Raw genomic sequence first — 13,750 nt, forward strand, 5'->3', positions numbered from 1 at the left:
GATGGATGGTGTGACGCTTGCATAACAGTGTGAATTTACTTAATGCCACTGAACTACACACTAAAGACACTGAACTGTGCCCTGGCTGGTGTGGCTCAGTGAGTTAGGCGTCTTCCCACAAACTGAAAGGTCGCCAGAGTGATTCTGGGTCATGGCACATGCTGTGGGCCAGGTCCCCGGTGAGGGGCAGGCAATAGATTGATGTTTCTTTCACCCCTTCCTTCTCCCTCTCTTCCCCTCTTTCTAAAAATACATTTTAAAAATCTTTTTCTTCAAAATTTAATTTATTTATTTTTAGAGAGGGGAGAAAGGGACAGAAACATCAATGTGTGTGTGGTTGCCTCTCATGTGCCCCCTACTGGAGCCCTGGCCCACAACCCAGGCATGTGCCCTGACTGGGGATCAAACCAGTGACACCCCTGATTCACAAGCTGGCACTCAACCACTGAGCCACACCAGCTAGGGTTTAAAAATCTTTAAAAAAAGTAAAAAGTAAATAAATGTCTAAATGACTGAAATTGTGAATTGTGTATATGTAGTTTACCACAATGTAAGCAAATTTGAACTTAAATTTTTTTAAACTCCATGACCAAATAAAAAGAAAAAATGCCATCTCTTCTGTACATCTAGAGAGTGAGAGCCGGACCCAGCTTTCCAAAGCAGCAGACACTCGGGTCACTGAGGTGCTCAGGTCACCACGATGCTCGGGTCACCGCACCTGGCTGCTTGCCCCACACCCAGCTCTCAAGGATCGACTTGGACCGGTGTGCAGGCACAGGGGCTTCATCTTCATCCTTCTTTTCTTTCTCATTCAGGTCTTCTTTCTTTGTCCCACTCTGAGTATCAACACCATCATCTGAAAAATTACAAGTATTTTCTTAAATTTTTATCTTGTTTTTCAAAATGCAACATCACATGTCAGTCTCTTGACAAATGTCCCTCCCAGAAATGGAAAAGTTAAGTAAGTCACAACATGGATCCTTTGATGAATGTCTGGTGATTTTTTTTTAATTACATGACTTACCAGCGTAATAGGTAGGGTGTGATTAACAAGAAATGAATCACCCAGTAACCCTTTTAATGAAGAAATTGATATAACGCTCAAGTTCTTCTTGGAAGCATGTCTTCCAAAATATTTATCAATTTCCAACTCCATTTCACAGGTCAGAATCTTAGTCTTTGGTGATTACAAACTTGAATTTGACATTAACTGCTTTTATCCAGTGACTCCCAAGGCGTAGGGGTCCAGAGGAAACTGTTTTGACTCTGTACCCTGCCCTGCTCCACCACCAACTGAACGCCGCTGCTCACGGGCCCCACTGTGGACACAGCGTATTCCAGAGCCCCGGGCACAAAGGAAAAGTGGAGAACCCTGACTTAGGACACTGACAATTGATAGCTTCAGTGAAGAACAAATGTCATGAAACCGCTTACATGACAACTGAAGAATTAACCTTAACCTTGAAGTGTAACCTTGTCCTTTCCTACAGAAGGCTCTTACTCTACAAATTATTTTCTAAATGACCCAATTAGAAATATATATCTAAGCCTGTGGAAGAAATTATATCATACTACAAACAGTAAAGAGTATCTAAAAATTCACAAAATCGACAGGGGACAAATATTCAAGAAACTCCTGAAAACATGGGAGAAAATCTGCCACCAAGCACCAGGCCAAAACACACAATAAGACCAAAAGCGAAACCTATGGAAGAAAAAACTGTAGAAGACACTGATGAGAGAATGAAAAACCAAGGTACAAATCACACGTTTGGCAAGAGACCCATAATGAGAATATGAAGTATAAGGAGTTATCGAGGCTGTACAAAAAGAAAACAAACAACCTCACTAACCAATGAATAAAAAGATCTAAACAGAAACTCCACCCAAGAAGCCATAAAAATAGAAAATAACCACATGAAAATGTGTTCAATAGCATTAGCCATTAAGGAAATGCAAGTTAAAACCCTGGTGACATCCCACTAAACACTTATAAGATTGGCTAAAATGAAAACCAGTGGGAATGGCAAGTGCTGGACTGGACACAGGGCAACAGGTCCGGGACACGCTGCTGGTAGGAGCGCAGCGTCATAAAGCCGCCTTGGAAACAGTTTGGCAGTTTTGTATAAAGTGAGACATACACCATGTGACCCTGCAATCCCACTAGTAGATAGGTTTCCCAGAGAAATGGCAATTATAGTCATGCAAAATTTGTCTGTTTGTTATTTTAAAACATTTCTAAAGATTTTATTTATGTTTAGAAAGAGGGCAAGGAAAGAGAAAGAGAGGGAGAGAAACAGCAATGTGTGGTTGCCTCTTGCACACCCCCTACAGGGGACCTAGCCCACAACCTAGGCATGTTCCCTGACTGGGAATCGAACCAGTGACCCTTTGGTTTGCAGGCCAGCACTCAATCCACTGAGCCACACCAGCCAGCGCTATTTATGCAAAATGTGTAAAGAATGTTCATAAGACTTTATTATAATTAGCCCAAAACAGAAACAGCCAAAATGTCCTTTAGTAACTGAGCATATTAACACACTGTGGTACCTTCAAATAATGGAACGCTACTCAGCCATAACAATAACTATGAATACATGCAGCCTCGAAGATATAAGTACAGAGTAAATAAAGTCTGTTTCAAAATGTCACATATCATATAATTCCACTTATATGATATTCTCAAAAAAAAAAAAAAAGAACTACAGTGACAGACAGAGATGAGCAGCTGCTAGGGACCAGGGGTCAGGGTACATGTGACACAAAGGAGCACTACAAGCAAATGCACCTCACTGGCAACATCAAGGCCAGACAGCAAAACGCCACCCAGATTTCTGGGGGGGCCCAAGGAGATTATGGTGGACCTCTAGGTAACTACAAGTAATTCAGACTCATTCAGGAGAAAGCCCTACGCTGCCAGCAGACCCTTGGTATCAAACACCACTCTTAAGCACTCTGCACTGTACATGTGGGTTTCCTCTGCCACCAAGGATTAAATTAACTGTGAATTCTATTAAATCCAGTGGTACTCCTAGTCTGATTGGTTTAACAAGAATAATTGATGCCCTGACTGGTGTGGCTCAGTGGACTGAGCGCCGGCCTGCAAACCAGAGGGTCACAGGTTCGTTCTCAGTCAGGATGCCAGCATCCCCAATAGGGGGTGTGAGAGAGGCAAGCACACGTTCATGTTTCTTTCCCTCTCTTTCTCTAAAAATAAAATAAATAATATCTTTAAAAAAAAAACAAGAAGAACTGAGGTTTATATAATCTTGTAACGTGGAAATCAAAAATCCACAGAAAATAAACTTATAAGACTGTAAACAATAGCTAGCCTTTTGGGGGGCAGGGGGGTCACCTCTCTAAAGGGAACCCTCATGCACTGGTGGTGTGACTGAGCATCGGCGCAGCCACTGTGGAAAACAGTGTGGCAGCTCCTCACACAACCAAACACAACGACCAGCTGTGCGAACGAAATGAAACACTAACTCGGAAATATACCCGCACCCCAGTACCCACTGCGGCATTATTCACAATAGCCAAGCCACGGAAACAGCGTGGGTGTCTGTGAACACATGACTAAATGAAATGTGAGCTATATTTATAAAATATTCCATTGTACATGTGCGGCACAAGCACATACTGGGTATTCAGTTGGAAAAAAGAAGGAAATCCTGCCATTCGCAGCAACATGGATGAGTAAGACATTACAAAATGAAATAAGTCGGAGAAATACAGTTACTGTGTGACCCACGTGTATGGGAGAGCTAAAAAAGCCAGACTCTGAGAGAGAAGACTGGTGAAGCCAGGGGCAGGAGTGGGGGGCGGGGCCACAGCGCAGGACTTCCAGATAAAAAACGAGAGGCGGGGACCTAACACACTGCTCAGTGGCTACAGGTAACAACACTGCATTGTACACTGGAAAGGGGCCAAGGGAAGTTGCAAATGTTCTCACCCCCACACAAGAATAACCGAATGAGGTCATGGATGGTAGTTAACTAACCCTGTTGGGGTCGCTCCACAGCATGTGCACGTAGGCTGTAGCCGTTATACCTGCCTAAGGCTGTATGTTAGCTGCATCTCAGTAAAGTTAGCAGAAAGAAAACTGCCAGCTTAGAAGCACTGTTATAGGTAGCGTCCGAATCCGCACAGTCCAGGCGAACCCTCAGGGAACTCAAGAAAGGCAGGCTGGCTCAGCAGCTCTGGTCAGAGCAGCTGGGTCCTAAAGCGCTAGCCGTGCGCCCCCGACACAGCACACACGATCACTTTCTCAAGATCTGGATTTTCTAAACTTTCCACTTCACAGGTAACCTGGCTTTCACATGGGTCAGACCGTGAAAATGTAAGCTTACAGAGTCAGTCTCGTTGAATTATAAAATTCTGACAAACTTTTTTACATTAAGTTGTTCTAAAGCACAGCTTGAAAATGGTGTGCGAATCTTGTTCACTTGAAGACACCAGCCCAATATTTTTTTTCTATTGTTTTCTTTTATCTTTAGAGGGGAAGGGAAGGAGAGAAGGAGAGAAGTATCAATGTATGGTTGCCCCTCTTGCGTCCCCTGCTGGGAACTGGCCTGCAACCCAGGCATGTGCCCTGACTGAGAATTTAACCAGTTGTTTGGTTTGCAGGCCCGCACTCAATCCACTGGGCTACACCAGCCAGGGCAACACTGGCCCAATATTAACTGATTGAACCGAGAGCCGATCTATGAAATGCTCAACAAAAGCTGAGGGAGAACACCAGCGCGGACTCAAGGTCAGGCTTGGCCAGGATGCAAACACAACTTTCCACCTCTTTCAGGGTACATCCTTGCTCCTTAAACATACAAAACAGGGCTCTGACAAAGAACGTGGGCTCCAGGTGTTCGCTAAAATGCTCCGACACACACTTCCCACTTTTTGTTTTCATTCTCACCCAAGAAACAGAGAGCGAAGCATTGATCAGGCCTCCTGTACACGCCGCAACTGGGGAACAAACCCGCAACACTGTGGTGCACAAGACAAAACGCTCCAGCAAACTAACCCGTCCACTCAGGGCTACTTCCCCCTTTGATACCTGTAATCAAAGGTGTAATAAAAAGATGTATTTGCCATTGCCCCAGGCTCCAGGCAGAGCTCCTAAGCCCTGAAGGTTCACTGAGCCCAGGAGTGTCTTCAGTTGCTCAGAGGGAGCCCCGCTCTGCCCCGTTCTGCGTTTATGCTGATGCGCTGACTGGGAGTGGAGCCTCTACCTGGCTCCAGAGTCTGGGTTGGTCACTAGGAAGACCACACAATGACAAGAGGGTGAGACATATGAGCCCCATCCCTGACCTGCAGAGAGGGGAATGAGCCTGGATGTTAAGTTATAAAAGCTCTTGTGCCCTGGCTGGTGTGGCTCAGTCAACTGAGCACAGACCTGAGAACCAAGGAGTTGTTAGTTCAATTCCTAGTCAGGGTGCATGCCCAGATTACAGGCCAGGTCCCCAGCAGAGGGCGCAGGAGAGGCGACCACACATTGATGTTTCTCTCCCTCTTCCCCACCCTTCCCCTCTTTAAGAATAAATAAATAACTTAAAAAAAAGAAAAGAAGGACTTCCGCCAAGATGGAGGCATAGGTGGAAACACTGTGCCTTCTCTCACAACCAAGTTTGAATACAACAAAGGTTTGGAAAACAAAGACACAGCCAAACAGAAAATTGAATTATATGGAAGTCCTACAACAACTAACTGTTCAACCGGGAGGGTAAGAGGGGCGGAGCCAGCAGAGGAGCAGGGTCGGGCAGGAAAGATCCCCTGACCTGGGTGCGCAAGTAGCCCGGACCCAGTCAGGGTGTGGGGCAGACTGATCGTGGTTGCACATTCGCACACAGTGAGGCGGTCGGCGCAGGCCCCAGGGGGCGAACCCAGTGGTGGAGGGCACTCACGTGCAGTGGGACGAAACTGGTGGGCCTGGTGACGGTGGCAGCTGCTGCACCTGTGGGGGCCGCAGCTGGAGGGGGCAGACAGGACGCCACTGCTCCTCTTTGACCCGGCCGCCACATACAACGTCACAACCCAGCAACTGAACACCTGCTCTGCCCTGCTCTGGTGAACACCTAGGGCTCCGATCCTGTACGTAACAGGCACGAACAGCCCAAAAGATGGCGCAAGAAGAACTCAAAGTCCCAGAGCCGATAACTCTAAGCGACCGAAAGATTGCCAGCCTCTCAGAAGCACAGTTCAAGACACTATTTATCAGGATGCTCACAGAACTGGTTGATTAGTCACAAATTAGAGGAACATATGAAGGCTAAACTAATTGAAATGAAGGGAGATGTCCAGGAAACCAATAGTGATGGAAAGGAAACTAGGACTCAAATCAATGGAATGGACCAGAAGGAAGAACAAAACATCCAACCAGAAAGGAAGGAAGAAGTGAGAATTCAAAAAAATGAGGAGAGGCTTAGGAACCTCCAGGACACCTTTAAATGTTCCAACATCCAGATTATAGGGGTACCAGAAGGGGGAAAGAAACAGCCACGAGTGGAACACTTATTTGAACAAATAATAAAGGAGAACTTCCCCAGTCTGGCAAAGGAAATAGACTTCCGGGAAATCCGGGAAGCTCAGAGAGTCCCAAAGAAGTTGGACCCAAGAAGGAACACACCAAGGCACATCATAATTACATTAGCCAAGATGAAAATGAAGGAGAGAATCCTAGAAGCAGCAAGGGATAAGGGGACACTCACCTACAAAGGAGTACCCATCAGACTGTCAGCTGATTTCTCAAAAGAGACCTTACAGGCAAGAAGGGGATGGAAAGAAGTATTCCAAGTCATGAAATCCAAAGACCTACAGCCAAGATTGCTTTATCCAGCAAAACTTTCATTTAGAATGGAAGGACAGATAAAGTGCTTCTCAGATAAGGTCCAGTTCAAGGAGTTCATCATCACCAAGCCCTTATTATATGAAATGCTAAAGGGTCTTATCTAAGAAAAAGAAGATGAAAAATATTAACAGTGAAAGGACAGCAAACTGACAGTTATTAACAACCACACCTAAAACAAAAGCAAACCAAGAGGACAGCTAGATCAGGAATGGAACCATAGAAATGAAGAACACATGGAGGGTTAGAAATAGGAGGGGTGGGAGGAGGAGAAGGGGGGAGAAGGCACAGAAAATAGCATAGATGGTAGGCAGAAAATGGATAGGGGGGAGGGCGAGAATAGTGGGGGAAATATAGAATCTAGAGAACTTGAGACACGTGGTTATAAACTAAGGGGGGGAGAATGGTGGGGGAGGGAGTGTGCGGGTGGAGGGGAATGAAGGGGGGGGAATAGAACAACTGTAATGGTATAATCAATAAAATATATTTTAAAAAAAGAAAAGAAAAAGATCTAGTTATGTCAGAATAGGAAAGTGAAAGTAGATGGTAAGAGACAAGTGAGCATTGGTTATATCACAATAAATTTTAGAAGACTGGATGGAAAGTGACCTTTATCTGCCCTGGTTTACAAAACCTGCCAAAATGTGTCAGAATAAGCAAGGTTAATCAATAACAAAAGTGCAAGCTTTTACCACCAGACTGAACTTCCGGGCAGTGACTCAGACCCCCGCCTGGACAAGCCTCGGGACGGCCACCCTCTTCAGCCCCCTCTGGAAGCTGTCTAAAGCCCCCTTCCCAGGACTGGACCCAAAATTCTGAACTACAAAACTGGTAAGGAGTTTTGTTTTAATCCCCACCCAAGGATATTTATTTTTTGATTTTAGAGAGAGAGAGAAAGGGGAAAAGGAGAGGAGAAAATAATGATGTGAGAGAGAAACAGACACCATTTGCCTCCCGTATGCGCCCTGACTGGGGATCGAACCCACAACCTTTTGGTGTATAGGACGACACCCTGACCAAGCCACCGGGCCAGGGCAAAAGCTGTCACAGTGTTTTTATACCCAGTGGGTCTCTGGCCCTTCCAGGATGACCAAAACAACAGACGCTGGCTCCCACATCCTGGGGCTCACGATGCAACACCACAAGCAGGAGGGCTGGAAATAAAAAGCGGGCAAGTTGGGTGCCCCTGTTCCTTCATTAGCTCACTGCCATCATTAGTGCTTCCCTGTGCTTCAGGCCCACAAGAGGGGGGAGCCAGCAAATCAACAGGACAAAATTAACACTATCCAGATTCACTTCGTACAAGTAGGATCTTATTTATGCAAACACACTGCAGGTCCCACAACCCTTACGGGCCCCAGGGATGCGTGCAGGCCTCACAGCCTGTGATGCATGTTAACTACCAGGTGGGCCAGGACCAAATCCTCACAGGGTAGCCTCGATGCCCCCACCCTTGGAGGGAGGAGTGTACTCCTTTCAGGCCCGATGCCATGGCTAAGTATAACCACTTAACCAGAGCCTGGAGCCTGTCTCATCACCTGCTTCCCTCCAACGCAGAAGGCCCGAAATCGGGCTTCAGCAAACACACACAATGGCAGGGGTGCACTGGCACTTCTGCCCTGCAGGGAAGGGAAGCCTGCAGAAGCTGATGTCAGGCCTCAGGCGGCCAGCAGGCGGACTCCCAGGGGGAATTAAGCTTTCCATGAAGGACTCGAAAGACCCAACGCAATGAAAATTGGACAGAGGACAGAATAAATGCATGGGGGGACTCCAACTGCAGCCACTTGGAGTATGTTGGTGTGTAGCATGTTCTGTGTTCTGAGGAGCACAGGAAATGGCGCTCCTTCCCTCTGGGTCTCTACCCCCCCCCCCCCCGTACAACCGTACACGATGCACTCTCTGAAAAGCAGGCACCGGCAGGTGGACTGGGCACTGGGAAAGAAATGCAAGTGTCCAGGCCCCGCCCCACCCTACAGAATCCCACTCGGGTGGGGCCAGCCCTGGGGGTCTGCCCAGGTGCTCCAGGCAACCCTGGTGAGCAGCAGAGTGTGAGGACTAAGGGGTCAGATTTTGGTACTCTGAGCGCCCACTGCCTGCCTTCCTACCACCTATGGCCTCCTGGCAGAGNCACCCCCCCCCCCACCCCCGTACAACCGTACACGATGCACTCTCTGAAAAGCAGGCACCGGCAGGTGGACTGGGCACTGGGAAAGAAATGCAAGTGTCCAGGCCCCGTCCCACCCTACAGAATCCCACTCGGGTGGGGCCGGCCCTGGGGGTCTGCCCAGGTGCTCCAGGCAACCCTGGTGAGCAGCAGAGTGTGAGGACTAAGGGGTCAGATTTTGGTACTCTGAGCGCCCACTGCCTGCCTTCCTACCACCTATGGCCTCCTGGCAGAGCTTCCCGACTCTCTAGTATAAAGGTGTCACCCGGGGCGTGTCCTGCAGCATCTGGAAGCAGTGGGGCACTCGCAGGGGCACGCCACCCTCCAGTCTGACCCAACCCCCTCTGCGGCTCCCGGCTCACCACCCGAGGCTCCCTGTCACCCTGCATACCCACTGCCTGGCTGCCTTTCCCAGTCGTGTCCCTGGATGGCTGTGACCGTGACCGTCTCTCCCTTGTAACCCAGCACGCTCGCTTCCCAAAAGCACAGGCAGCACTCGCTGACTTCACTGCCACCACAGGAAACATCCCACCCCTGACCTGCTCCAGCCCTGGTGGTGGATGACAGCCAGAGTCTCTGTCGTCCAGTTCTCAACCTTGGTAGGGAGCTGCCTTTTATGCCCAACTAGTCAAGAGCTACTTGGGGGACAGGCCGCATCTCATACTTGTGTACAACCTCCAAAGAAAACTGTAAAACCAGCAGGAAGCTGCCAGTGAAAGACCGGAGATATGATGGAAACATCCACAGTCCCAAAACAAATTAAAAATTCATCTGAGTTCTTAAAATTCACACACGTAACTCAAGAGTGATGATTAACACTCCCCCGCCCCCCCCAAAAAAACACAAAAAAACTTTAATCGCCACACTTAACGAAGTCAGATAAAGCCAAAAATAAGCTCTATGGAACTTCATAAAGTGAGTCCTCCGCCAATAAAGTGCACGTGTAGCATAATGGAGATAGACACAATACTGACTCTACTAGAAACAGCAACAAAACTTCTTCAAGAGACCTGACTTCCGGTTCTAGCTGTTCTCCCTGTTATTTTGGAAGCTGTGGCCTCTATTTCTTGGGAGAGTTGAAAATTAAAGGAAAAATGAGAAAACACTTCCAAGGCAACATACAGCAGCTAAGCCAAGTATTGGCTAATATTGTTTCTACACACACAGAGAAGGTTAACAATAAACAAAGCGGCTCATGATCGTTACATTCCTCACACAAGGCTAGCCCTAGACAAAAATAACAGTAAGCTGAGCCTGTCTTTGGTAGCCCCCTCACATGCCCTGCATCCTAGTCCCTCCTCTGCTTTCCCTCCAAGTAACAAACACAAGCAACCCCACAGAGGGTGTGAATAAACATCCACTCCCCTGCAAAGGGTGTGAGACTGCAATCCCACCTGTCTGTGTACAGCAGTGAGAATGGAGACAAAGGCTTACTGCTGGGAGGGGGTTTCACTCCTCAGGAGCAGGAGCGAAAAACTCTACATGTGATCGCAAAAGAAAGGGAAGTTTATCCCACAGGAAGTGCAACTGATTGGAAACCACTCTCCCAGAAGTAAACTGTGAATGGGTGGAGCTGGACACCAGCAGGAACCCACACTGGGGTGGCCGTCACAGAAGACAGCACAGGCACACCTCAGAGACACACAGGGCGGGGTTCAGGACACCAGAATAAAGAGAATACTGCACTGAAATGAGTCATGATTTATTACTTGTTGGTTTCCCACTGCATTATGAACATTAGGTTTACATTACACTGTAGACTATTAAGTGTGCAATAGCATAGTCTTTTTAAAATGTACATATCTGGCTCAGTGGATTAAGCACCAGCCTGTGAAGTGAAAGGTTGCTGGTTCAGTTCCCAGTCAGGGCACATGCCTGGGTTGCAGGCCAGGTCCCTAGCCAGGTCCCCACTTGAGGGTGTGCAAAAGGCAACCAATCTATGTATCTCTCACACATTGATGTTTCTCTCCCTCTCTTCTCCTCTCTCTAAAAAAAATAAATATAATCTTTCAAATTTTTAAATAAATAAATAACCCTGGCTGGTGTGGTTCAGTGGATTGAGTGCTAGCCTGCAAACCACAGCGCTGCCAGTTTGATTCCCAGTCAGGGCACAAGAACCTGGGCCAGGTCCCAGCAAGGGGGCACACAAGAGGCAACCAGTCGATGGATCTCGCACATTGATGTTTTTTCTCTCTTTCTCCTTCCCTTCCTCCCTCTAAAAATAAATAAATAAGCAGCTTTAAAAAAATAAATGTACATATGTTAATTAAAAAATACTGTATTGCTGCCCTGGCTGGTGTAGCTCAGTGGACTGAGCTCGGGCCTGTGAACCAAAGGATCACGGTTGGTTTCCCAGTCAGGGCACGTGCCTGGGTTGCAGGCCAGTTCCCAGTGGGGGACATATGAGAGGCAACCACACATTGATATTTCTCTCCGTCTCTCCTTCCCTTCCCCTCTCTCTGAAGATAAATAAATAAAATATTTTTAAAAATACTGTACTGCTAAAAAATGCTAACCATCATCTGCACCAGGTGAGCTGTAATCAATTTGCGAGTGGAGCGTGCTGCCTAGTAATATCAAAGATATCCGAGCACAGCCCTGGCCGGTGTGGCTCAGTTGGCTGGAGCGTCACCCCATAGCCACAAGGTTGCGGGTTTGATTCTTGGTCAGGGCATATACCTAGGTTGCATGTTCAATCCCCAGTCTGGGGGCCTAGGGGAGAAAACCAATCGCTGCTTCTCTCTCTCACTGACCTTTCTCTCTCTCCCTTCCCCTCTCTCTAAACACAATGAAAGAAATGTCCTCAGGTGAGGATTAAAAAAAAAATCACTGACCACAGATCACCATGACAAATATATTAATGAAAATGTTTGAAATACTACAAGAATCACCGAAATGTGAGACAGAATGAACAAAAGCTGTTGGGGAAATGGCACCAACAGGCTTGTTTGATGCAGGATTGCCAGAAACCTTCAATTTGTTAAAAAACAGAATATCTGCAAAGCACACTACCTGCAAAGCGCAATAAAGCAAGGTGCCTGTAACTGATCCTGGGGAGCCACAGCAGAGCAACTGCATTTAAGGAACTTCTACTCTAATCTGTGTGTTCCTCACAATCAGCTACAACACACCGACAAATAAGGTGCACAAAATGTAATTTGATATGCACAAGTATATCTGTGAAAAAAGCATTTTCTAATAATAAAAATCACACATCATTCCACACTAAAAATAGAAACTTTTACTGAATATGAAAAAAGGATCCCCCAAAACAATTCAGTTAGGACCTACATGAAGAACAATTATGCTTTGCTTTCTAACATGGCACTTAAAAGAACAAAAAACATTCGTCAAATGTAACAAATGAGAAATACACTTTGAATTTTTCAATGTAATTATTAGATTGTTTCAAAGCACTTTTTAGAACTAGTGTCTCGTGAAACACATTTGGGGGAAGGGAACATTGTTTTAATGCACCAACAAATAGTAAGGGGCAGAAAGAAGAGGTATAAAAGGTTGAAAATACACAGAATGAACTACAAAAACTAAACCACAACAGAGTGAAAAAAGCCAGACACGAAGAGCACAGCCACCGCCCGATTGCGCGCACATGAAGTTCCAGAACAGGAAAACTAAGACCAGACCAGGGGCTGAACAGAGGCGGTGGGGGAGGGGGGAGGGAGAGAGGTGCGCTTTCTGAGGGGGAGGAACACTGGCAAAGGGTTAAGTTACACAGATCCCCTTATTTTTGCCCTGTGTAATGCGCTCCTGTGTATATGTGCACCCACGGTTTTGGACCAAACTTTCAGGAAAGAAATCTTTCAATTTAATTTTTTAATTCAATTTTTTATTTATTTATGTTTATGCACTTGTTTTTTGTATTTTAAAGGAATTTTCAGGTGTGGCTCAGTGGATTGAGTGCCGGCCCGTGAACCAAACAGTCATCGGTTCGATTCCCACTCAGGGCACATGCTTGGGTGGCGGGCCAGGTCTCCAGTAGGGGGTGCACAAGAGGCAACCACGCATTGATGTTTCTCTCCTTCTCTTTCTCCCTCCCTTTCCCTCTGTCTAAAAATAAATAAATAAAATCTTTTAAAAAGTAAATAAATAAAGGAATTTTCAAGTCTGCTCCAATTGCTTTTACACTTTGTGTATCCTGGGCCTTGAAGTGATCAAAAACTAGATAAGCTGTTTTTTTAGGTACCTGGGGCTGCCCATGTATAATATGCATTCTTATTTTTCCCTCAAAAATTTGAGCAAAAAAGTGCACATTATACATGGAAAAATATACTACATTCATCAAAATCTGTGGAATAGTAAACTTACAATATATGCATTTCATTATGCATAACTTTCACCTTAAAGACTAAAAAACTAAACTGAACCGTATCGGGTTAATTACTTGCATACAGTGTCTAGAGGAGTGGGGTAAGTGGCATGGATGGACAGAGAGCCAGGGCGCCCTGAGACACACCCAGGCACAGAGGAACTGGGGGTGGGTCTGGGGGAGGGGGTACAGCTACTCACAGTGTGCGCTCTCTGTGTTCTGGGCGTGTGGGAATTTTCACAGTGAAATATCAGGGGAAAAAGGGATAACTGTGATAGACACCGTAAATGAGAAGATACACTACTGTTTTCCCAGTGTATTTTCAAGTGGACACTATCTCAATTCATTCTACAAAAAGAAAAAGAACTACTTCCGAAGATAGTATTTTTTATTCATCTTGACGACTTTCAAAAAGTGG

The 13,750-nt window shown here is 46.3% G+C and overlaps 1 protein-coding gene across 1 annotated transcript in view; it reads right to left on the bottom strand.

Annotated features, from left to right (window-relative positions):
* The window catches only part of HERC2 (HECT and RLD domain containing E3 ubiquitin protein ligase 2), a 188,325-nt gene that overhangs the window by 155,505 nt on the left and 19,070 nt on the right, over positions 1-13,750 (bottom strand). The window contains exon 4 of the mRNA XM_037053813.1: positions 719-856. Within this exon, the coding sequence (XP_036909708.1) occupies positions 719-856 (138 nt within the window). The remainder of the gene's footprint in view (positions 1-718; positions 857-13,750) is intronic.

The sequence above is a fragment of the Sturnira hondurensis genome, unplaced genomic scaffold (assembly GCF_014824575.4).
Source record: "Sturnira hondurensis isolate 20B ecotype Veracruz unplaced genomic scaffold, ASM1482457v3 Scaffold0007865, whole genome shotgun sequence".
In the NCBI taxonomy this organism is placed as follows: Eukaryota; Metazoa; Chordata; class Mammalia; order Chiroptera; family Phyllostomidae; genus Sturnira; species Sturnira hondurensis.